The sequence below is a fragment of the Tetrao urogallus genome (genome assembly GCF_951394365.1).
Source record: "Tetrao urogallus genome assembly, chromosome: 6".
NCBI classification, from domain to species: Eukaryota; Metazoa; Chordata; class Aves; order Galliformes; family Phasianidae; genus Tetrao; species Tetrao urogallus.
In genome coordinates this window covers 31,455,263-31,481,608 of record NC_136819.1, presented here as the reverse complement: position 1 = coordinate 31,481,608, position 26,346 = coordinate 31,455,263, and the positions used below count along the sequence as shown (strand labels likewise).

The 26,346-nt window shown below is 37.8% G+C and overlaps 1 protein-coding gene across 8 annotated transcripts in view; it reads right to left on the bottom strand.

Annotated features, from left to right (window-relative positions):
• MEIS2 (Meis homeobox 2) overlaps positions 1-26,346 on the bottom strand; it is a gene marked incomplete at both ends in the record, with an annotated part of 168,327 nt that overhangs the window by 91,747 nt on the left and 50,234 nt on the right. For all 8 annotated transcript variants that reach the window (XM_079537142.1, XM_079537143.1, XM_079537144.1 and 5 more), the window contains one exon: positions 25,913-26,058. In XM_079537142.1, coding sequence (XP_079393268.1) covers positions 25,913-26,058 — 146 coding nt within the window. The remainder of the gene's footprint in view (positions 1-25,912; positions 26,059-26,346) is intronic.

The following is a 26,346-nucleotide window of genomic DNA, read 5'->3' as shown; positions in this document are numbered from 1 at the left end:
CTACATTCACTGAGCTCTTTAGGAAATAGGGGCCCTGTGCTCAAATGCTTGCCTCACATACGCTACCCAGAATATTACTGACACGCTGCTGTTTGTCTCAGCCAAAAGAATTGAAGAGAATTTCAGCCGAGCAACTCGCAAGACAAGTTTGCTGCTGCACCCTGTGAAAAGGCTTGGATAATTCTTTCCTTTGAGCATTTCAGGGAATGTCAGTCTTCAGGCATCTCTGACAATATTCAGAGGACAATTTAATTAAAATATTTATCTGTCAAACCAAAAAACCAAAAAATGCCAAACTCCAAGTTCAGCCTCTCCATACTGAAAGCCTGTATCTGTTGGCTCCACCTCTCAAGGAAGACTCTCCATTAGCTTCTCTACTATTTGGATCAAGTCCTAAGTGTATATAAATGTCAAAAAAACACACAACATTTTATTTGTAGAAGATATTCATGAGGAGTCACATCAGTAAACTACCATTATCATTAATGGATCACACGTGTGCCTATACATGTCAAACTTAGCCTGTGAACCAACGGACACCAATTCTGCAGTCCACCTGTATTTGTTTTCATTAAGAAGTGAATAGAAACTCCTAAAGTTCTAAATAACTTCTAAACTGCTCTGGTCAACACAAAGTGAAGTAATTCTGGTGACAACAGTAAAAATCAGTGTAAGTGCTGTCTTTTTTTTTTTCTTCCCTTTTTCTTTTCCTCCTTGATCTGTAGTTCACACACCAAGCTTGATCCTTTTCATTTTCACCTTTGCAATGTCTGCACAGATATGTTTTGTTGTCTCCTAGCTTTTGCTAAAAGAAGAAAGTTAAAGTTTCAGTATAGGAAAGAGACCTCAACCAATGATGCATGTAAAATGCTGCTATGTTGATTGAGCAGCTGGTTTTTTTGGTACTTATCCCAGATGTTTCATCAGTACAGCAACACCTTATAATATAAGGACTCTGAAGATATTAGACCAATCCCACCTGGTCATACTCTTAGCCTGGAGAACTCAACCTTAAAGTACCTCTCATTACACAATGAGCTTTAATGATTTTATGACCTAACATTTTTCCTTCATATAATTTAAGCAAGGTGTGCAGGCAAACTACTAACATCTGTTATCAATACACTGTATTTAGAGCTTTGGATTTATCAGATATAGTTTCTATAACAGTACACATGGAGGCATTTTCATATTCTTATCTATCATTTGTACAGCTGTGAATCAGTTTCAGAATAGTCTATAAGAAAAATAATTAAAAGGGAAGAATCATCTCCTGAACATAAACAAAAATATTCTATTTCTTTATTATACTATCAATTTTATTCCCATCTGTCTGGAAATTGTTTTACACAACTGAGATGAACAAAGGGAACACAAAACAAATCTAAATTCACATCCTAAACTGGTCAAGCACAATGATAGAGGATAGTGTTCCCAACCAAGGGAACCAAGGGGTCATGACCCCAATACAGGTCATGGCATTTATAAGCTGGGGTCATGAACCTAGCGGAAATTCAATTGCAGAACTGGGTTTTGCCACCGGAAGTCATGAGACCAAGAGACCAACTGAAAAGCTACTGATGTCATGTATAACAGTAAAATCACACTCTTGCTAGACCTCCTGCCTCTCTGATATCCATTCAACAGGTAAAAATCTAGATGTTTTGGAATCAATAAGCAGGAAGGTAAGGATTCCCAAGCATAGGATTAGTTACTGGTCTCAGCACACTGATGATGAGCTTTGATTTTGGAAACATTAAAAAAAAGACTTGAAAAAATATAATGTTTAGATCCTTTTGCATACCATATCTTCCCACCAGAAGTTCATTCACATATCTACTGATTTCTATAATAAGATGCATAATCAATTTTCTGGTAATATTTTAAGTGCCTCAGAAAGTTGAGTGGAATCTTTAGATAAAGACTTTCACTCATGCTAACATTGTCAAAGGCCATTTAAAATGTGTTAAAAGAAAGTTTGCCACTTACAGGAAATTACCAGAACTATTTTAGTTTATTTAGTACAGGCATTACAGACACTGATTCAACCCCTACATCTACTCCCCAGCCTTCCAGAACAAAAAATAAAAATCTGATAGCTTGGGTAATTTCCATGGAAAAAAAAAATATAAGTACAAAATAGCATTCTAAGAAATAACCAAAAAGCATCATGTTCTCTTTAAAATGATACGGAACTTTTAAAATCTCACCCAAAATTGTTCTACATGGTTTGTTTTTGGAGATGTCCCCTTAGGATCAATCAGCATCAGAGGAAATCAAAGTATTCCCATTTCAGGAAGACCGGTCACAAAAATTCTTAAGGTATGAGCATAGAGAAGACACGGTGACTGTAAGCTACTTAGGTAATTCCCTGATTCCAGGAGCTACAACCTCAGTTTGAACAGCATAAACTGGAGGACTCTCAAAACTGCTGCAAACAGACTGGCTGGCAGTCTCAATAAGTTTAGACAGAAGTCAATGGAGACTGTGCTCTGAATATGGCCTGATGTGTCTATCTCCAATTTAGGTATTTTAACAAACCTTAGCATTAATTGACCACAAGAGAGCGGCTCTTGCAGTGTGGAGTGCCCACTTTCTTTTAAGGGTAAGTTTGAAGTAGACTAAAAAATGCATCCAAAAATTTTGTAGAAGTATCCATGTGTGTGTAAGTTACTATGCCTAGTAAGGAAGACAGCACTGCTATCCAACCTCTGCAGATACTGATTCCAACAGTTAAATCCAGTAAAGATGGAAATCAACACTTTAAAGGTGCCTTTCATGGTATTCAGAAAATGCAGCTCATGAATTCCACTGGACAGAAGTAGGGGCCTAGTCCTAACTTGCCAGTGTAAAGAGTCAGTGCTCTTAAGTCTACACACTACTTATGCTATAAATACTAGGTAAGCATACTGGCAAAATGGGCATTCAATGAACTATGTAACTTGCACCAACTAAAGACATTCTCCTCACATTTTCCTGTGCACAGAGGCAAAAAGCAGTGAGTTTTTAAATCGGATCAGGGGGAATCACCAAGACAGGCTGCCCAGAGTTGCTGCAGCTTGCAGGCAGAGGGTAAGGATCCAAAGAATGCTGTGAAGGCAGCACAATGAAGTGAAAAAGCCTCTTTCCAAAAAATAAGGGTCAAAGAAGCAGTCAGATTTGCCAATAGGATACTTCCACATTCATAAAAACAACACACGCTTATAAGCTATAACAAAGCATATACCAGCTTAATTTTTATTCTTTCCTAGATGTCTACCCCTATACTGACAGCACTGAGATTCATAAATGATAAAGACAGAAGATCTCACTCATCTGCACATATTTATTAACACAAGGATTTTACCTTGGGCTATTGGCTGAAAACCTGTTCAGTAATTTTTATTCATGACAGATTCTTATGACCACAGCACTCTGCTCACTGATTTAGTTTCGGGGTGTCTACACAATTAACTCTTCCTCACTACACATCAGTGGCAGGTTATTAGGAAAAACATAACATATGTGGATGCTTTTAATTTCACTACAATACACAAACCTATACAAACCATGTCCAATAAAAGCAACACCAATTGATATTTTAGTTCCACACTGCATCGAGATCTTACACAGGGCTGCACCAAAGAGAAATAGAATTTGATCACTAAAGCAACTATATACCTCAAGCCTATTCCCAACAGACTACACCCACAGTTAGAACTGAAAAAGAAATCAAAATAAATCTGAATGATGATGCACAAGAAAGGGGGTGCAAGAAAACAAGATGATGTTTGTCATATTATTTATATGTGCTCACTACAGCTACATCATAGTGCAGCAGTCTGCTGCAAGGACACCCAAGTTTTCCAAAGATTTTGATGGAAACTCAGAGATCCCTAAACCTCTGAGACCACACCACCTACACAGCCTAGATTTCTCAGTGTTCTAGGTGACATTGATATGTGCCTGACAAATGTCATATTCTGTAGACATGAAATCTAGTAATTAGATCTAAAACTGAAAGGTCATTTTCTTTTCATTGTTCTCCTTTCTCCCAAGGGCAGGAGCTTTGACCAATGCTGCAAACACATCCAAGCCCCAGCATCCTGCAATGTCACTGTTTTGCAATTCTTAAAGATTTCCTATTCTAAAAGTTATTTTAAACTGAAAAGACTAAGGTAGATATGGATGAGACAGCTCCAGTGTTCCAATTCCATGTATGTGAACAGGCTATTCTCTAAAAACAGAGAAAAACAAGCTTATTTTACCCTCCTACACTTTAAAGGAATCACAAAAACACTTGCCACTTTGACAAATGACCTCTGATGAATCCTGTTGCAAGAGTTTAAGTTCTTAAAAGCCAGGTCAAAAAAATTCAACATCTTTAATTGCTGACAAAAGTGAGTGAAAGCTCAAAGTGAAAAACTAGGTGGGCAAAGGTTTGTAACTCATTTCCGACAACTTCTTGTTCCCTGGAAGAACATAGCTTCTTAAAATACTCCAATAAGATTCACTTCTCTGGGAAAGAACGCAGTAAACAAATAGAAGTTTAAAGACAGCACATGAAAGCCAGAATTATCCAATGGAAGACTCTCCTAGCAGCCAAGTTCTGCATTTTAAGATGTTCTCATTCAATAAAGCACAAGAGAATACAGTATAACAAATAGATTTTCATCTCTGCCACTGATCATTACATTGTTTTCTGCATTCATTGAAATACTAATACAATACTACAGAACTTCTCACCTTACACACAGTGCCATAACATCTTTCAAGCATTTAATAAAGAATGGTTAAAGTAGAAATAAGAGGAGTTACTTGCTATGTAATACCACATGCAGAAGTTTATGCTAAGATCAGTGTAATTTGTGAACCTGACAACACACAGTAAAGTTAGACTTCAAAAAGTCTGTTACACAACTTTGTTGTCATCACATGTGGCCTTCACACTGCAAACATTTACAGGCCATAAGAGAAAACTGTTAGTTCATGTTACAGCCTCACTTCCACCAATTTTGCATTTAATCTGAGTTTACAATAGCATAAATTACACCCATACCAGACTCAATGTACAATTTTTTACATATCCACCATAAGAAGCTTTCTCTTGTAATAATGCACTACCATGAGAAAATACTGTATAACTAATACTCATAAGATCTTTGATGTTCTTATTGCACACAATAGTAAATACAGATTGCAACATGATGGAAAGTATAACATTGACATTGACTATAACACTAACAGAAGAGCAGCAAGGTCCCAGGCTACAACAAATAAGGACCCACTCAGGTACGACTGCAGTAGGCACAAAAATACAGGAAAGAAACTGCTTACCTTCCAAAGGCCTGAAAGGTTCACAGACAAGCTGGGATCTCCAGATGAAACCCCCTCACCTCCACTGCCAACCCTTAAATGAGGTCTGGGAAGGGGTGGATCCTGGTTCCACTCCTTCTGGCTACTCAAGTAGATTGCTTGCACCTGAGCTCCCCTGGGTTGGCCATGCCTTCCCACCAAGAGGTCAAACATTATTTCAAGCCATGACTTAGCATTTCCACAATAGAGATAAAACATACTGCAAACAGCCTTTAAGTTTACATTATATTTACCTAAACAAGTCAAATTCTTTATCAGACTCTATTAGAGGACATAGCATTGTTGAGGACATCATATGTGCACACAGTCACTTGCACAGGCAGTAGAATAGCATATGCAAATTACATTTTTCTTCTGTGATTTGTACATTTAATATTAATCTCTTTCATATGTAAGTGAATATGTACAAAAAATCAGCTTGTGCATTCACATTCAGAACACTCACGCCAGCCTCTGCTATATTGCTACTCTTTCTTAACATTAAAACAGCCTAGTGGAACCAGAAAGCATACAGACTTACTCAGTTGGAGTTAAACAAAAAACCCAAGTCTGATCAGAACACTGTTGCTTCCTGACCCCTCTAGCTACCTCTAATCTATAGCAGAGCCAATGTAGAAAACAACATCTGTATCGAGGTGCCATTGCCAGACATTTTGTGGTCACTCTACTGCATCCTACTACTCTACTAGCTAAGAATCTGACTCATTTATACAGCCACAATATATGAAGGAGATCCATCACAATTTGTAGCTGTTGTATCCTTAAAAATAAATTTTGATGAACCAGCCCCCGTTCTAGACACTTAGATACCATTTCAAATCACTGTGTGCACTGTTTATACTACTGTGCTGTTATAATGATAGAAAGAGCTACAGCTAACACAACTAAAGGGAGGCAACACTTGCACAAAATCAACTGTTCCAGTTTAGTTGTTGTATAGCTACTCCCTGCATTGATTCATTTTCTACTTAAGGGGTCAAGACCTGTTCGCTTGTCTACATGACTACCACAGTAGTCCAGCAGGTGTAGGAGAATGAACTGAGTAGAACTTGTCCTTAAAGTGGAACATAAAGCTATTTTTAAACAGTTCAGAATGAAAGAGGCAGAGTACCATGGTAAAGGCAAGGGAACCCTTTCTAACAAACAGGATTTTCCTCTTCTGCTGCCAGAGGAATAGATGGTCTTGATGATGTGGCTATTGTGGAGAACATAGTATGTGTCCGGTAGCTACTGACTGGGGTAGTCAGCAAGCTATAGCTGAAGTAGTGCATCCAGTTTCAGTCCTCCTCTGACACAGGACAGGAACAGCTATTCATAAATTCTTGGAAAACTATTATGTTCATTAAATGGTGGGAGGTCTCAGAGTCTATTTTTTTCAAGAACAGTTGTTCGATCTGCAAATTGATTATGGCAAAAAATGAAAAAAGAGGTATTCAAGAGGTTCAGAATAATCATATTAGAAAGGAGGTATTCTGGTCAAAATGTTCCTTTTAAAAACTCAAGTGTCTTGAATTTTGGATTACTTGGTTAAATACACATGTAGGTGAATTAGCAGCAGCAGCAGTCATGCTGCGGAGAATAAAATGTAATGTATCAGACAGCATCAGTCTCTGAACCCTCCAAACACCAAAAGAAAATGCATATATCACAGGGCCACTGAGATAAAGTAACGCTCAACCCTAGAGGGCACAGATTTCGTCTTTATGTAAATCAGTGCCTGTCACTGCATGCATGATTCACTGCTCAGAGTGTACTCTTCTGTGACGAATGAGTCCCGCTTAATTTGGCAGTGATTATGCGGGTTGCTGGCCCTCTAAACCCCTTTGAACTTGTAATTGCTGCTGGTTTAAATAATGAACATTAAGGGGAGGTGGATTCATAAAACTGTGGATAATTACAATTTTTTTCTTTTTTCCTTTGTTTTTTTTTTTTTTTTTTTTTTTTTTAATGGAAATAAAAGGCTTCTGAGGCCACCAATAACTGTATCATACTAGGCTGTTACCGAAATAAAACTGCAGTCTTGCTCAGTCTCAAGGAAGGAATGGGAATGGAAAGGAAAAGAACTAAAAAAGGGATGGAGAGGGAGATCAGAATGGCTTGGATGCTAGTAGAAAAGGAGGAGCAATGGCATTCATGAATATTCATAGCTAGTCACATCTGTAGCACGCTAGCTTTCCACCTCTTTTTTCTTTGCAGTTCAACATGGACAAGAAGTGCTAACAAAAGAAGGTGATTGTGCCGTTCTATCAGGCTCCAGGTTTAATCTTTCCAGAAGAAAAAGGGTGAACTTTTTTTTTCCAAGGACTTCTGTTTTTCCAAAACTGCAAACGTCTTTAACCAAAGGCAATGTTCCCTCTCCCTCCCCCCACCCATGCTGCTTTTTAAAAATTATATTCTTGTAATTATGAATGTGATTCTGAGGGAATCAGTTGCCAAGGAAGCATGATGTGTAACATGCAGCAAATTTGTTCCTCCTCCCCTTTATGAGCACTTTACTAAATTCTCCAATATTCTTTGATCCAGTAAAATTTTGATTTGTGTGTGTAATGTATTGAAAAAAACAATGACAACAAAAATTGTTATTGAGGAGGGGACAGAAACAAAAGTCAGCCAAGTCAGGCAGCTACTACCCAGAAACAACAAAGAATGAATGATAAATTTAGCAGTCTCGTTCAAATTTCAAACAACACAGCAGAGATTTATAGCTTTGCTGCTCCCATGATAAACGAAGCAGCTCACAGAAACCGCGTCTGTTTTTGATTTTGTTATTTCTTTTTTGTTCTTTGCCTATTTGCAGTTTTCTTTTTTTTTAATTTTTTTTTCTTATTAAATTCTAAATTTTCTTTATCCTGGTGTGAGATGAATATCAAAGGCCTAGTGCTGTTGGTAAGCCTCCAGCATACAACAGCATCTCAATGGGATGTTATTAGAACCTGCGTCACAACGTGGCAGACTGTGATTAACAGCAACTGTATCAACGATCGCAACTTCTCAACAACGCCCTCCAGCAGCTCTAAAGGGGCCATATGAAAAAGAAGAAAAAAAGTCTGTAAGAACCAGCTACTAAAGGTTCAACTTGGCACGTGATTAGGTTATGTCAAAACTGTGTAGCTGCTTTGAGCCAGAACATAGCGGAGGTATTTATTTAGAAGCACACTCCCAAATACAAAGATCAGTGTTTTAGTTTGCAAGACCCAATCCTGTGAAGAGAAGTGTGAGGGAGAGTTGAATATCAAAAAGACCTGGACTGATGTCAGTGGCATAATCAAAGTTCCCTCCAAATGAAGTAGAAGAGAATTTTTCTCAGTACTTCTCAAAAATTTCTAAGAAAACTGCAAGGCTGCTACATGAAAGAAAGCAGGTTTAATATCAGAACAAGTGTAATTGATATCCCTGTTCTCTTCGTTTTCTCTTCCTTATTATAGCTTAGTTACTTAGGTCCATGCACTAAGAAAAGTGAAAGTTATTAAAATGTAACATTCCATATCAGAAAATTTTCTAATTAACGTGCTCAAAGAGTCACATAACCCAAAATTACAGTGTTATAGCTGTGGCTCATGAGTATATGGCTAGGTCCAAAAAGAAAGTGTAGATGCATCCATGGGTCTTAAACATTTGTCTGGATAGAAACATTCAACTCACACATTCTTGAAACTTCTGCCTAACATGAGCTTTGAGGATATACGGATTGTTATACTTGCACTATTTCCTGCTCCCATCAGTGCTGACCTTCACCTGGCTCAGTAGCCTGGCCTCACAGTGCTTCCGCCTGTTCCACTGACGTGGCTGATAGAGAAGATCTTGTTTTGTTAAAAACAAGACAAACACGTGGTAAGATGATTTTAAAATATTTAACACTGTCTGCTCCTTTTCACAAAACTTATCTGCTTCTAAGCAGTTTTCATTTCTGTTAGCAGCATTAAAAAAAAAAAGGCTGATCATTCTACCATCTACTGTTGCTAAGATAGAAGAGAGGGAACATTTATCTACAGATGTAAATGACACTAGTAATCTCAGTCACAGTTAGGGTGTTGGCGTAGTTTTTTTACTGAAAAATGATATGCAACCCACTGTTTTAAATGCATATATTAGAATCAGCATTGCAGCAGATTTAGTCCATATCTCAGTGAGAAAAGCATTAGAAGAGTAAGACCTGGAAGGCTTGTGGTATTGTATGAGAAAAATGATTATGCAGGTGAACTAAATAAATAAATAAATAAATAAATCAAACAGATAAAATGGAATAACTCTGTAAATTGGCTGAAAAGTTTAAGAGTAAATAGGAGTGCTGTGGAACATTTGTGTGTTATACTGTCTTTCCTCAAGTCTTAGAATGACATAGTCTAAGGGCTCTGTAGATGGCCAGTTGTCTTTACCTAATGCTCCTTTTCTCACTAATGGTCACAGTTCTGCTGAGTGAGCAGGAGTTTCACAGTGTATCAATGTCTGGGGGTAAAGGAGTGTACACACAATACTGAAAGTCACCTTAGACACCTTCTAAGCTATAAATAAAAAAATAATTAATCTTAACTCTTAACTACTTAGAAAATAGAAGCAGTTTTTTATTTCTTTCTCAAAAATGCAGATCATGCACAAGAAAGCACTGAAATATGCTGCATTTGTGCCAAAGTCTGTAGCACTCCCTTCAACCTGTTTATCATTGAAGACCATAATTAAGGACGACAAACTGGTTTATAGTCAACAGAAGTTGGAAAAGAGCTGCACTCACAATTTTTTTAAAACACTAATTTTCCTTATCTAATCATCTTGCTTGATTAAAATCATGGGGCAATTAGCAGTTGAGTGAAGAGTTTACTTTTGGTTGTAAAAAGACAGCCAGCACTTACAAGTTCCACAAATGAATAATCCAGGCTCAGTTCTCAGCAGTGTCCAAACATGAAGAAACAAAGCATTTCTGCTGGTGACTGCCTCAGGGACTGGCCAGGGATTAGTTCAGTAGCCAATATGACTTAGTGTTGACTCGCAGGCTTTTTGGAGCACTCTCGTTAAACCGTTTTCCAGGAAGGAACCACCCCAGCACTGTCATGACTGAACAGCCACACTCTTCCTCTTATTTCTGAGTGACAGAAGGTGGTAAAGATGACAATTGTTCTTTAACACACACTGCAACAAATCACAACTACCTGCTGAAGAATATATAATGATGGCCTCGCTATGCAAACCTCAGTATTCCTCATATGGAGCAATTTTTACACAGAGAAAGCCTTTGATCTTCAGCCACTTAAAGCAGACAGTACACTATTCCACAGACTCAGATAAGTATTCTTGTTTGCTGGCAGAAACTATGCATTGAAGATAACCTAGGAAAAATTTTCAAAGTAGGACAGAACACCTACAGAACAACAACCATAGACACACATGGTTACTTTTTGAATAGTTGTGGAGGGTGAGTAGTAGGAGTAATAAGGAGTTTCTTTCTAATCCTTACACTCAAATTTAGCTGAACGCATCAAGATCAATGAATAGTATACATGGCATAGAAAAAGCAGAGTACTCATTGAAAGTTCAGCACTAAAGGTGAAAAAACAATGTGAGCACATGGCCCTCTAGCAGAGCTGCTACAGACCAGCAAGCAGCATTTCCCTAGGTAGACAGCCAGCCACAAAGCCACAGCAATGTGGCTCCAGAGGATAATGTCTTTCATAATGGCTTTTCCAACCATCAGCATTTCCAGATGCAAAATTTTGTCAACCTGATGCTGATTCTTAGGGATTCTAGGATGTATGAACAAAGGCAAATCAGAGAGGGGGAAAGGAGTTGTGAAAACCCTAACTTCCCCAGATTTTCATCTGTTGAATCAACTATTTTGCTGAAATTGAAATTATCTATATTAATAATATTAAAACAATTTTGCTGTCTCAGGATCAAATTCTGATAACAATTGCAGAGCCTGTAAAATGCATTTGAGGACAGTTTAGTTCAGTCTGGAATACTGTTGATCTTTAAGTTTGATCTAAACCAAAAGTATTATCTCTTCTAGGAACATAGAAAAAGCTGGCATAAAGAAGAAGCTGTGACATGAAGCATTTGTTTGGATCAAGTACAACTTACTCCTGTCTTCTGTATCCTTGAGTGTGATTTTCAGAAATAATCAAAACATAAGTGACAAAACCCAAAAACCACAATGAGCAAACAGCAGTTTTTAAGTGCTGTGGGAACAGAGACATTTGTTTAAGTAACCACTGTTTAAAAAATGCATACATAGTAACACCAAAATAAACAGCTTGCAATGTTGTTTATTTTAAGATACACAATAGTAATGTAAAGTGCTGCATGCACTGAATTCAGGGTGTACTAACATTATTTACAGTTCTGAAGAGCAGTAGGAAAACTCAGCTCCATGCCAGAATACTCTCTGTTCTGATGAGAGCAAAGGTCAGGACTCACTGCTTTTGCAGTGAGGCGCATTTCAACATACAGTAGAAAACTATGCTCTCTTTTCACACAGGTGTCTTCTGAACTGTGTCAAGAACATACAAAAGGTACTGCATGCCAATGGCATCTTTAAGATGGATACAGAAGCCCATTCCTCAAAAGGATAATTAAAAATAAAAAGAGAACTTAGCCCTGTCACTTCTTTTAAAAATGTCTCAAATGTGCTTAACTCACTAAACTATGTAGAGCCAAAAAAAAAAAATAATAATAATAATAGTAATTCAACTAAGCAGTGGAGTTCTGAAAAGCGACTGACTTACTGAACAAATTTATGTCCCTGTGTGTCTCAATTGCATTTGAATCTCTGCTGACAAAATAAATAAATAAATAAATAAAAATCCCATTGACTTCAAACCATAATAGAAGTTTCTGCTCTTTTTCTTCGTGAGGCCTGCCTAGCAATAAGCTAGAAAAATGGACTTTATTCTGGCTACTCCATCCTCTATTTATTATTGTAATTGCATAGATTTACTATTGTAATTGCAACATTACTGTTATTGTTAAAACCTTGTTACTGCCAATAAATAAGCCAGAAAGAATCCAGCTTGGATCTCAGATCCCAGGCTAATTTTGTGGAGCTGGCAATGAGAAGAAAAATGCATATTTTGATGTGCAAACTGAGCTTGTTTGATCTGGAAGTCATTGAGACAAACGTGGAACCCCACAGATATATTATTATGAAGTAATGTTCAATAGGAAAATTTCATTTTAAATTCAAAATATCATCTCTTTCTTCTTCCTGCTTTTGAGTAAAGCTGTGTGTGAAATTCAGCAGTTGGAGTCAGCAGGCACTCAGTCAATATTTTCTTGGGGGTCATTCTGCCTCTCAGAGGGCCCAAGCTTTGCTTTGAACCCTGGAGTCAAAGGCATAAAGTCTGTAAGTGAAAAACTGGCAAAAAAAGCCATGTTTCACCTGTTTTGGTGTTGGAATTTGTATAAATCCATAATCAGCTTTATTTTGCATGAAATTTGCGTAGGATCCATGTCCTTAAAAATCCATGTGGCTTTTGAATACTGATCCAAATTCTGGTGTTTGGGTTTCACTTTTCATAGAGCAAGTGCCAGGAAAATTTAGGAACATTAAGGTAGTGGATAAGAGTTGATTCCAGACCTGTACCTCTCCCAGATACTGGTGACAATTAGTGAAACCTCACACACTGTGAATGGAGAGCAGCATATGAATTGTGACATGGTCTCTGTCTCTGAGTATCTGAAAAAGAATGAGTTTCTAATGTAAGGCCCTTAACTCCATCTCTTTTCCTTTGCTGTACTGATAGAACCCATGCCCACTGATCTTCAGTACTCACTGAGGCTCCCAGCTATGTACTCAGGCCTTTGCCTGAGGGAATGGTAATTAGATATTTCTACTAAGCTTAATTTTTCATTTTGGGTCCCAACCCCATTTTCCATTTGACTTTGTCAGTTAATTTTATGATATTTTTCAACTGACAGACAAATGAAATGTCACTTAAAAAATTACAACAAATTAAAAAAGAAAAAATTAAATTGAATGAAGCTAAATTTTGGGAGGTTTCCTTCTGAAAACAGCTCTAACTTCAAGATATTTTTCAAATTTTAATCATTAATAAGAAAACACAAGTATGAAAAATGCTTCAGGCAACACTACTTTAGTGTAACCCCAGGAAGGCAAGATGTTTCTCAGCAGCATTTCTTCAAATGTTTTTTGGAGTGTAGTTTTAAAAGTACTAAGCAAAGGCACTTCTACAGATTGCTCTACAATCTCCACAACATTTGGGGGGGTTGTTAAATTCTGTTATTTCTGCAAGGCATTTTGTTCCCCCTAATTAACTTCTTTTCCTTTCTCTTTGCAGCCTTTGCTTTTTCAGTGATTCAGTATGCACATTCTCTGTGCATGTGTGTCTGTGTCTAGATCTGTTATTTTGGGGATGGATGGGAAGAGCACTGAAAATAACAATAGAGCTCACATTTTTCTCATCTTCTTTCAGACTCTGCTACACTTTGGGGGGAATAAGGGCCCTGATAGTCCAAACTCTTCAAGCATCCCCCTATATCTTTCTTAGACTCTCACCAGACTGGCCTCAGGCTAGTTTCATAATCGTCAGGAAAAAACAATGCTGATGTTCAGCATGAGATCATAACACAGTGATCTCACTCTGAACATTACCTTTCACTACAGCAGCTCTATTGACTTCTTTTCTAGGAACAGTTTGAATTTCCCACCAGCTCAGTTGTGTGATATTTGGCCTCTTTTAGGCTAGATACCTCTTCGCAGAGTGAGCCTACAGGGCACTGAGTGGAAAGCTCATGAGCCCTAAGGCCTTGTTTGAAGGAGTTTTCAGCCTCAGCAAGAAGATTGCCACAGCACTTGTTCAGGAGGCAGCAGAGCATATTATAGCATTATTGAGTTGGAGAGTATGGTATCATACATTTTCTGCTACGGCTTTGAGTAGGATTCAGATCCCAGGAGCTAAACTTTGGATAGTTTAACAGTTCTAGAGCTATGTTTATTAACACCATACTAGCAAAGCACCACAGTCTTTGTTTGCAGACATTTTATTTTCTTGCTGTACACTGTGTTTTGCATTGGCTTACATGAGGTTTACAAGTTTTAGTGCTCTCTAAATGGACAGTTCTTGAGGAAAAAAAGAGAGAGAAAAAGAGGCAAGGGCTTTTTGCTTTTTTTTTTTTTTTTTTTAAGTTTGTTAGCATAAAAGAGCATTGTGGGATGAAAATTAAAGTTTTACAGAGTCAGGACAGCTAAGATTAATTATAACAGTGAGTTGTCTGCAAGTACCTATGATACATATGCACTATCACAGAATTTTTCCAGAGAGAAGTGCTTGCTTGGCATCTGATGGCCAACATACATCACACATACAAAGTAAGCTGAGGAAAATTGAGATGTAAGTAAGCATGTGGAACAAATGTGTGCTTCTTAGGACTGGTCTAAACTCTGCAGCCCATCCCACTATTTGCAGACATGTTCACATCAACTTAGGAGGCACTTCTCTTTCCTAAGAAATGTTAGCTCATGCAGTAAAATGTCCACATAAAATTGAAGAAATAGCTCTGAAAAGAGATAAGAAATAGCTCTGAAAAGAGATGTGCCAAGTAGTAGAACTCTCAAAACAGTCTACCAAAACAGTAAAGGATGGCAAAAAGGAGAAGGAAGTTAAATATTTTTTTCCCTTTTTTCTTGTTCACAACAATTACCTGTTTTCACAAGTTTTCATTTCATTTCATACTTTACATCTGAAAGATCAGGGCTGCATTAAAAAAAGGGGGGCCAGTAGGGAGAGGGAGGTGATTGTCTCACTCTACTCAGCTTTTGTGAGGCCCTGTCTGGAGTACTGTGTCCAGGTCTGGAGCCTCCAGTACAGGAAGGATGTGGAGCTCTTAGAACAGGTCCAGAGGAGGGCCACTAAGATGATCATAGGGCTGGAGAACTTCTCCTACGAGGAAAGTTTGAGGGAACTAGGCTTATTGAGGTTGGAGAAGAAAAGGCTCCAGGGAGACCTCATTGTGGCCTTCCAGTACTTGCAGGGAACGTATAAACAGGAGGGGGAACGGCTGTTTATGAGGGTGGGTAGTGATAGGACAAGAGGGAATGGTTTTAAACTGAGACAGGGAGGTTTAGGTTAGACATTAGGAGGAAGTTTTTCACACAGAGGGTGGTGATGCACTGGAACATCTTGCCCAAGGAGGCTGTGGATTTCTGGATACATTCAAGACCAGGCTGGATGTGGAACTGGGCAGCGTGGTCTAGTGGTTGGCAACCCTGCACATAGCAGGGGGGTTGAAACTTGATGATCATTGTAGTCCTTTTCAACCCAGGCCATTCTATGATTCTAGGAATATCCCTTTCTAGCTGAAAGTAAAGTGCCCTTTAAACAACTTTTACATTTTGAATATATATTTGACTATATATTTTCATTCAAAGTAACCAAAAGTAAGTACAGTTTAAGAGTGACACCATTCCTATGCACCAATGCATTCCTTTGCTGACTGCCCCAAATAATACATGTTGTTATTCTGACCACACTATTCTCCTTATTTCTGTTGTTATCATACATATAATGAACTTTCTCACTATTCACATTTTATATCCCTGAAACAGTCCATTTGTGAACAACCAGAACAGCTGGCAGCAGTCTGCATACACTCTCTTCCTGACATGAACCGGGGACTTTTCAGCCTCTTTTTGTCCCATAGGTCATTCTCCTGCTTCCCATTTCTTCACTGAAGCACAAGTGGGATGCACAAAGGGGAAGCACCTGGGTGAATCAAAAGAGGCAGCAGAAGACTGGGGACTGGCTGGAAAGCTGCCAAAGTCCTATTTCACTTCAGGAAACTCCCTGGGCTGTTGAGGAGGGGAATATCCACTAGCGACTTCTTGAGAACAAAGATGCATTTGTTAATACTGTTGCACTCCCTTTATACTGATTCTTGCCCTGGGCCAGCAGTTTATGTTCGAAGTTCTTTCACTTGCTACTTTCTGAGAAAGATATTTGATACCATTTGCACACAATAATCACCACTTCAGGTCACCAAGAAGGAAAGAACTTGATAAACAAAAATAACCCAAGCCTAAACCACTTGAGCTAAAGTACCTTGCAGCAATCATGTGCTGCCATCTTCTACGCTGAACATGACAGCATAGAGCAGCACATAGCACTCTTAACTTTATATTAAATGCTCCCTCATAAAAAGAAATCCATCCCAGGCTTTAAAGTCTACAGAATTTCAAGTATTTGTACATGGAAGTTCAGCAGCATGATAAAACCACAACAGAAGTGCAGACCTCTGTAATTCAGATGACACTAACTATGATGCAGGTCTCGTGCAGAGGTTTTCATCTACAGATATCAAAAGCACTCTGAAAAGCAGTCACCGCCATTATGCTGTACTGTTTACACAAGGAAACTGAGGCACAGTATCTTGCTATATTCACAGCTAGAAAAAAGGCTGAAATCTCCCCAAGCTTGTCTGAGCTGGCTGTGATGAAGCAGTATCCTGGGAACAGTAGTGACTGCTCAGCTACAAGACAGAATGCGACGAATAGCTAAGCACTCAAGAAATGTGTCTTTCTATCATAAAACAGAGGATCCTTGAAAGGCTTGTTAAGTAGAATTTTCAGATAAAATGGCTACAATATTTAATGCTTAAGATGCAAAATTGTATTTGCTTGTCTGTTTGTCACCCACTATGTTTTCAGTTTCATCTCTCATGTTACATAGTTTTTCCAGGGGGATCAAAGTTGTTCTGAAACTAATGGAAGCAGGATTGAAAAGTACACACTTTTAGAGACTAATCTGAAAATCATCTGCAAATATTTGAACACAGAAACATTAAGCCTACATTTTGACCTTTTCTGGGATGAAAGAGAACCACATTTATAAAAATCCATGTACGTTCACAGAACATCAACTAACAATGTAGATTACATTGTCCTCTTTTCATTTGGTTTCGTTGTTGTTTTTGTTTTAAATTGGTACAAGCTTCAAAGTAGCCTACACTAACTCACCTTCTAACAAGAAAGCTACTTCTTTTATATGTTTAGTACAGTGAACAGGAGCTTTCCGGTCTCTATTCAGTTTAGTCATAAAGTATATCCATAGTATATCCACATTAGAATATTGAGTTGCCTCTTTGAAATATATTTCAAAGCTGCTTCTAGATGACGGCCAAATTTCTATAGCATTAAACAAATTAATATACAGCAAACTAAAATGTTTTCAATTAGCTACTCCGATTCATTGTGCTGAGATTGTAAGAATATGTCATGAGATGTTAAACATTTTATGGACATAAGTAGTCAACTGCTACAAATAAAGTACGTGTTTTGAAATGCCATCATAAAAAGGTAAAACCAAGATTAAAAAAAATCTTTATGGCATTATACAGTGAGTTGACAACCTATCATCCAGTATTAGACTAAACAACTGAAATTAGTTCTGGCAGATTTGGGGCTAGCAGTTAAAAATAAAAATAGCAAATGTAAAAGCATGAAAACTGTATTGCCATTATGCTTAAAGACAATAATAAATCTTTAAAGATGCCAATGATTTATTTGGATCCTACAAACAACTGCTGCCAATCAACTCACAAATATGTAACGCATGGTATTCTAAGTATCCTAACTCAAGGCAAACTCCACAACACCAAAAGTAATTCTGTCTGCCATAAACTACTCTTTTCACTAGGAAACAATAAGAACTGACATTGCTATTCATTAGCAGTTCTGGAAGTGTTGGCAGAAACATACTTTTTTTTTTTTTTTTTTTTCAGTAAATCTCTAATTTTGCAGAAAACTTCTTTGAAACCAATTACTTTGCTCATGGATCTTGAAAGGAAGATCTCAAGTAAACATGTCCTGAGGCAAAACTGTTAGGCAGTATCACTTTACACAAACAAGAACAATCTTTTTTTTTTTTTTTTCCCCTAAAAATATATTTTATATGTACATATATTCATGTACACACACTGCAGAGAAATTTAAGAAGTACGAATTTTCTGATGAAAATTGTTTTAAGTGGTGACACTTGGAGACATATTCAGAAAACTTCTCACCTCTTGTTGACTATGATCTTAATTCTTAAAGACTGTAGTGCACAACATTTATTAGTGCAACATTCTTGGAGTGTTTAAACACTGCATTTGCATAGGCTTTAGCTAAATGCCCATTTATGTTTTGAGCCCTCAGGCCTCAGTTCTATAAAAATGAATTCATTCTTGATGCTACTTTCTTGTTTCAGTTACTTCATTACTTGGACTTTCATATTCTTTCTTCTTTCCACTTAAATCCTATACCAACTCCGCAAAGCTTCATAATCTGACAATAACAATCAGAAAACACCAGTGGCTGATCATATCTTTTGCTAGGCCATGTTTTGTTTGCTTAGTTGAGGTTTTTTAATCAGCCCCCACTAAAATCACGCACATGTTTTTAGTTACGCTCGTTCTCAGTAATTCCCTGCTTGGAAACAGCAGGTAAAATATTACACTGAAAAACAGCATTTGTACCTCCCCTCTTGCCATGTTATCTGATGGTTTGGCAGCAGCTGACCTCGTGTGCCACATGTACCGTGCTGCTGCTCCCTCTATCCTGCCAGGCCAGTTGCCTGCTGGGGAGCACAGGGAGTCAAAACAGGCTGGGCAGGGAAAAGGGGAGAGGAGAAGGTGAAGTAAATTAGCCAGCATTAGACAGGGAAGCAGATTATAAGGCCTAGGAAATGGCTGCTGTGCATACTGAGGATCCCAGCTTGCCCTGACAGCAGGGAGGAAGGGCTTCCCTGCAGCCCTTGGCCTATGGGCTGGGAAAGAAAGGAAGAAGGGGGAGAATGGAGGAGCCTTTGCAGGATTTGCAGTGCACGGATTGTTTGCTCTGTGTGTGTGTGAAATTCACCCTATATATAACTTGAAATCTTATTAGATAACAACTCTGTGACACTGTAAATCCAACATTTCTCAGAATGCTATTTTTGAAGCAGAAACAGGCAACATACTTTGATCTCCGAATTAGTACAATAAAAATCTCCCTTAAAAATAAAACGAGAAGTTAAAAATCGAACGGAAATGCAATAATTTATACATGGGCTTTCTATGCTTCTATCAGATTATTTAAATTTCGGACTGTCTCTTTAATTTGAGGAACAGCTATAAAGGCGACAGATGGCAGACAGAATTGACTTATGTCCTCTATTCTTTTACAGAAGAAGGGGGAGCACAGAAAGTTTGATAAAGGCAGAAGCTACAGTATGCAGGCCTCGCTATAACTATCTAATAGGTCTTTTGATGGATAGGTTGGGAATATTTAGTTTTTCCTCCACAGACACGCTTTGTAACAAACCAACGGTCCTGGAGGTTGCCATGGGTGACGGGAGTGCTGACATCCAGTCCCAACTACAAATAAGCACATGACAAATGGGCCTGGAGCCCTCCGACAGCCCTGAACCTTGGTGACCCCCTAAAACACCCAGCCTCCAAATACCCATAACCAAAAAAGCATTATGGAATATATTTTTTAAACTGAAAGCTTGCAGTTAATTGAAAACACTGCCATGTAACAGAAATGCTTAGGACAGCATGTACAAGTAAAAATAAATCACATAGCATTGTTATTTAATGCACTGTGACATCATTTCCTGAAATTAAACAGAGATGACACAGATTCAGACAGTCCCTGGTAAGGTTCAGTTCAAACAATTCACAGATGTTTTCCTCAAGTGAGCAGAAAACAATGCCGGGCTTAAAGCGCTCCCTTCCCACTCCCCACCTCCCTCTCCCTCTCACTCCAGCCTTTTTGCTGGTACAGGGAGGTATGGCAGTTTTATAATACATGCTCCAGCAAAAATATTCTTTTTTTAATTTAATTACTCAGGCTGTTGTACTAAATAGATGGATCATTGTGTCACAAAAGCATCAATTTTTCAGAAGAAATAACAGATGTCTATGTAACAATGATTAGATTAACCACTCAGAGACAAAGCTAGCTTTTGAGGCCCACACACCCCATGACCCTGGGTTCCCTTTTCTATTGGGGGTGGATGTAGAAATGTCAGATCTAATCTCAGATTCCATTTTTAAAACAAACAAAGCCCCACCCCCACCCTATCTCAGCCCTTTTCTTTTAAGATTACAGTCTTTAAAAGGTATATGAGTTTTCGGGCTGTTACTAAAATCTTTCAAATCTTTGAAGCTGATTTCTTAGCTGAAGACTACAAGTTGTCAGAGGATTAAATCCTTCAGAACATGAGCAGAAGAAGCATTTGAGAGAAAAAGATCTAGTTTTGTTCTATTCTGATTTTCCAGGCTCTTCCTGGTGCAGATGGGACAGGAAGGCATGCCACTGACATTAGGCAGTACAGGACTACCACCACCAGCAGCAGTAAATCCCAGCAGCAGCTGCCGGCTCTGCCTCACTGGGCTAGGTCTGCACAACTTTTGGGTGTAAAAATACTCAGATCTATAATCTTGATCACTGCAGTACTATCAGTCATGGGATTTTAGCACTCAGATATGATTTTTCCAAAGGACTTGAAGAAATCATTAACTTCCCCTCAAAAAGTTTACCCAGCTGAAAAATGAGAACAGTTTTTGTTTGTTTTTCTACAGAACTGGGCAATGTATTTCTCGTTCATACAGTACGACAGGTTTTACCCCACTGCAGTAGACAGCTCCTCACCTGGCTGTAAGATCAGCACACAGGTAGCCCTACCTAAAATCCTGGAATAGCACCATACCTCAGTTTCCTCCAAGTCTCTGACTACATGGTGGTCTAAAATGGAAACAGCAGCCGTGTGAACTCACATGCAGGTAGCCTGATAGTATTATGAGAGGACATCATCCCTTTCCACAGTGTACCTTGGGAACATACAGCATATTACTGTTTAATCCAACACAAGTCCTACAAATCATCAGCATGCCTTCACAATAGCAAGCTATGTACCTAACCCTCTCTTAGGTATTATTCCTAAAATCGGGATATGGGAAGAGATATTTATGAAAGTGGGATGGTTTCAACTATTTTGAAAGTTTGCTCTGAAATGCCAGTGATTAATACATAAAACAGTTGCCTGCACAAAAGTCTTGGTAAGTCATTTATTAAAATGTGACAGAGATGCATTATATTCTCAGATACACCCACATAAAAATAGAAGAAAAAAATGTTTCAATAAGACTATTGATATTATTCTGTCTGGCCACCTGAATACTTCAATCACAAGAAAATTCATTCAGGTAAGTACAAAAGCTGTGATTGATTCATTTTAACACATTCCAGCAAAACTTATTCTAGCCTGATCCTGGGGTGTATGAAACCAAAATCTATTCCACAAGAAACTGTAAAGAGCAAGATTTTCAGCCAGAAGGCTTGGAAAACAGACTAAATGACAAATAAATGTTAGGAGACTGAACTTCAGCAAAACAAAAAAAAAAAAGCAAAAACTAAAAACAAACAAGGAGTCGAACAAACAAGAGACAGCTTAACTTCACCGACTTCAGGGCTGCTGTCCCAAACAACATGAGGTGGAAATCTGGTAATCTCATGCTACCATTAGTTAGCATGCTACTGTCAGTATTTCTGGTACTTTGAGCTGTATCTCCTTATAGACTGTATCAAAGAAAACAATTTTAAAAAAATTTAACAAAGTGTGTCACTCCAAATAATTGTCAAAAAAACAAAACCCACCAAACACATCTCTGTTCAGCCAGTTCTGCAAAAGAACGAGAAAAAATGTTCAATGTAGCAAAAGTGTAGTTTCTGACACACTATGCTGCAGAGAAGGATGAACAACTAGAGGTACAAGTTCATGGAATGGTATAATTGCTTCCTTTATAACTTTGTTCTTTTCTGATTATGTACATACATTTCAGAGGTGCTCAACCCTTTAAAAGGGCATGGGGGGAGGGGGACAAGCTCTGTATAGTTGCTAGTAAGAAATCCTAATCTCAACATGGATGTAAACTGGAGGTGTCTATACATTTGAGCACTTCCTGTTTTCACTTCATGATCAAATATGTTCTTTGCAGGGCAAATAGGGGAGCACTTGAGGGAGGAAAGCAGAGATGTCTGAGAGGCTAATTGAGTGTACTAAGGAGTCCTTGGCATAGAGGAAAAGGAGTCTTCCAAAGCTATGAATAAACTCTTGGCTTAGGTCAGATTTCTTGCTGTTTCTTTTCTTTAACCACCTTTGAACTCAAATAAAAACAGCCTTAATGTCAGGTTTACCTTTCTGATGTCGTAATCTTTATGTACTATTGAAAAGCTTATACTACCAGACTAGGATTTCCTCTACTTTCTTAAACACTGGATATTATCCAGAAAAAGCATTTCCACCCAATTCATCCTCAGATCTTTCATCTTCCAGTACTGTTGTAATTTCAAATATAAGACAGAGCTCAATAAGTGAACAAGAACATGACAGAAGCTCTTATCTCTTGCATTTGCTTTCCAACAACAAAAATATGTATGTGTATCCTATTTCAAATATAATTAAAATCACTGCAAAATGGAAGTCATGATAGGGGATATAAATGGTTTTGAAAGACACAGACTGTCAGATATATTCATTCAACATCAGAGTTCAAGTGCCTATCTCTTCAAAAAACCACTTAAGAAAATCAATTTTTAAAATCAGTCACATTAGGAGCTTGCAAACTGACTTAATAAAGAAAAAAACAGCACTTTATTTTAAATCATAAGTAAATACAATTAGTCAGAACTGAGTTACTCTCTTTGAATTTGACAACGTATAGGAATTTCAAGTTAAATCCATACTATAAGAGATGGACTGCCATTGCTTCCCCTTCCAGGGAAACCAGAGGTTAATGATTTTTGTCATATTGAGACCAAAAGCTAACAATTGCTACAGTTGGCCTTTAGTATTTTATTTGTCCTTTTGAGGTATTCAGAATAGGTGACAATGGCTTGCAGTTGAGAACATATATAGAGAGACCCCTGTGGCTTATGGAAAAGTTGCTCCATGCTGGTTGGGTGTTTGAAAAAAAATACAACCAGAGCCCTTTTATGTTCCTCTCCTTAATGAATGCATGAATGTCAAAATGTACCAATGGCCCATTCAGGGGGCAAAGCCTAAGCAGCTCCTTCTTTAAGAACACATCCTGAGATGTAAAATACATTTGCTTAACAAATTAAAATAATGAGATAATTCAATTAGTTTCTTTAAAAGAGAGAGAGAAAGAAAAAAGGGTACATCGAGGGATTATTGCAATACAAGAACAGGTCATACAGCACAAAGGAGGAACAAACCAATTTGAAATAAGGTTAGAGTAGTAATGAAGGAATGCACATTGAATCATGGACTGCCATTGTAAAGATATTTACTTGAAACAATAAAATTGCACATCACAGATTCCCCTTTTCTGGCTCAGCCAGAATGGACAAGCTAATTTGAGAAAAAGTGCAAGATCTTGGGGAAAAAAAAAAAAAAAAAAAAAAAAGAAAAAAAAAAAAGAAAAAAAGAAGAAAAAAAAAAGGAGTTCTCTTCCTTCTCTGCATGTGTTTATGGCAAGAATCTTTCTGAATTTACACTGCAATGGTCAGGGGTCTCCATTATCAGTTTGCAGGTCTGAGAATTACAGCACAGTAAATCTTTCAACACCTGCAAACTCATTAAGGCTTGGATGGTAAAAGGGTTGGGGCTTTTTTGTGTTCATTTAATTTGATTTTTGTGAAGCCATCCTCACCACTGATGGCAAATTTCCTCAATTCATGTGGAATAGAGAGGGTCAGAAGAGAGAAGACAAAAACAAGAAAAAGGGATTTCAAAAAGCCAGGAGGACTTTCCTCAAGAGAAGTGAGAGTTAGTTAACTGTTTAATGAGCATGTGTTGAATGCTTTCAAGAAGAACGCAAGAAAGGAAGGCAGAAAGAAAAAAACAAAAAAAACAAAAAAAAAACAAGTTATCACAAATTTCATAAGAGAAAATGAGATTATCACAGAGACAAGTAAAAAGAAACTGCTTTATTTATGGTCATGCTTCTTGCTGTCTCCCTGTGTTACTCCTCTAAAGATACTCTACAGCTAAATGAAAAACCCTTCACTCACACTCACTCGACTTCCAAATTAAAAACATTTTACAGGTTAGTAAATCTCCAGCTGAGGTGATGTAGCAAAGAACAGCTGTGAAGTAATTTTGATAATGATGAGAATAATAAGCACATGGCAAGGTTCAGGGCTTTGCTGTTGCAGCTTCAGTGCTCCTGAATAGATAAAAGTGATTAAATACTCCTGATTATCCCTGACCAATATGTAATGGATTTACAGCCCTTTCAATTAGTCAGTATTTGCTTAGGACTCATTATTTTGTCTTTGGTTAAGTAATCAGCCCAGAGACTCATGTTCTGTCTAATTCCTCTGAGCCAAGTGGGTACGGGGCACCTGACCTTTGAAATGGCCATAGCTGGGAGGCAGGAATAACCACTACTCCAGCAGAGACACTGGCTATTCCAGCTAATCCTGACCCCACAGGCCAGATCAATGTACCTTAGTTTGCTACTAATGTCCTTACATCAAAATGATGGTTTAGAAATGTGGATCTATTGCTCCCCCCTTTAGCTGTGCTTCTAGCAGAGCAGTTCGATAGTGTCTATCATAAATAAAATGGGTACCTTGTCCCAAAATCATTACACTATAACCAACAACAGCTACTGGGGAAATTTATAAAACTTGCAGGAGAAGAGGTAGTTAATAATAGTTAGTTTTCTAAGCCTTATGAAGTAAGAAACAATCTTACAATGAAAGGAAGAGGAAAATCAATTGATAATTTTAACAGTTTTTGTTATTTGCCCCATGATGTAAACTACAAAAAGTGTTACTAGGTTTTCTGCAGAACTATATTTTGATATCAAAGTGAAGCAGTAATAGTCATCTGAACAACAACACATAAAACCAACCGTAAGCAGGAGGATAAAGACAGACCATGAAAAGTACAGCTTTTTCATATTTTTAATCTCTCTCCCCTAAGTGCGTGTATGGGCAGCATTTAAAAAAAATGGACTTGAGGAGAAGCCAGAAGGGTGTTTGTTTATCTCTATTATACAATTCAAGAATTAGAGAAATCATAAGCCTGCTATATTTCTCACAAAATTAACATACAAGTTTGCAAGCTGCTGCTTTGACTACTCTTAACATTCCACAGTATATGTCAGGACACAGAGCTTGCGGTTCTCTCTGCCACTAAACATGTATGAAGGTCATGTAAACAGAGGGCAACATCCAGAAAGCATATCTTTATGCATGCTAAAGCAAGAAACCCCCTTGAATAGTTCAAAGCAAAAAAAAAGGTTACTTTACATGTAGGTGTTGTTCCCTGATAAGACTTTGTACTCTCTCTTGTTCTCTCTCTCTCTCTCTCTAGGTATGTACATATATTTATATATATACATATATATAGGTTTCTTTCAGATTTGTCATGATTCCAAGAGCCAAAAAAAAAAAAAAATAAATAAAAATCAAGGGGATAAAAAAAAAAAAAACAATGATAATTGAGCCTTAATAATGGTCCAAAATTACGGGGACAGTTCATTTCTGATAATGATGAATAAACCTCATTAGGTACATGAACAGAAATCTATTTTGGTTTTGGGCACCACTTACTGTGAGATGCTGGAAAAGCCATGCTCTCATGATATTTGTTGCTACTTTGGGGAAAATGCCTCTTTTCTTCTGTCGCTTTTTGTCCTTGTCTGGGTCATCGTCATCCCCTGTACCAGGTGAGGCTACACTGTTGTCTAAACCATCCCCTATAACAAAGAGAAAAACAAGAGAAAAATAAACAACATGTAGAAGCCAGAAAGTATTATTAATTACCAAGATACTGTTGCAAGTTCTATTTTGATTTGATAGATCAGCACATACCGTTTCTCATTATATTTGAGCGCTGATACAAATATGCAAAATTTAGAAACCATGTCTTTCCAAATACGAGTTTTGTCTCACACATGCATATATCATTAATTCAATTATGATCATGCACTTGACATAGTGCAATAGCTCTTTGTCAATTACAGGATTCAGTGTGGGAAAACCTG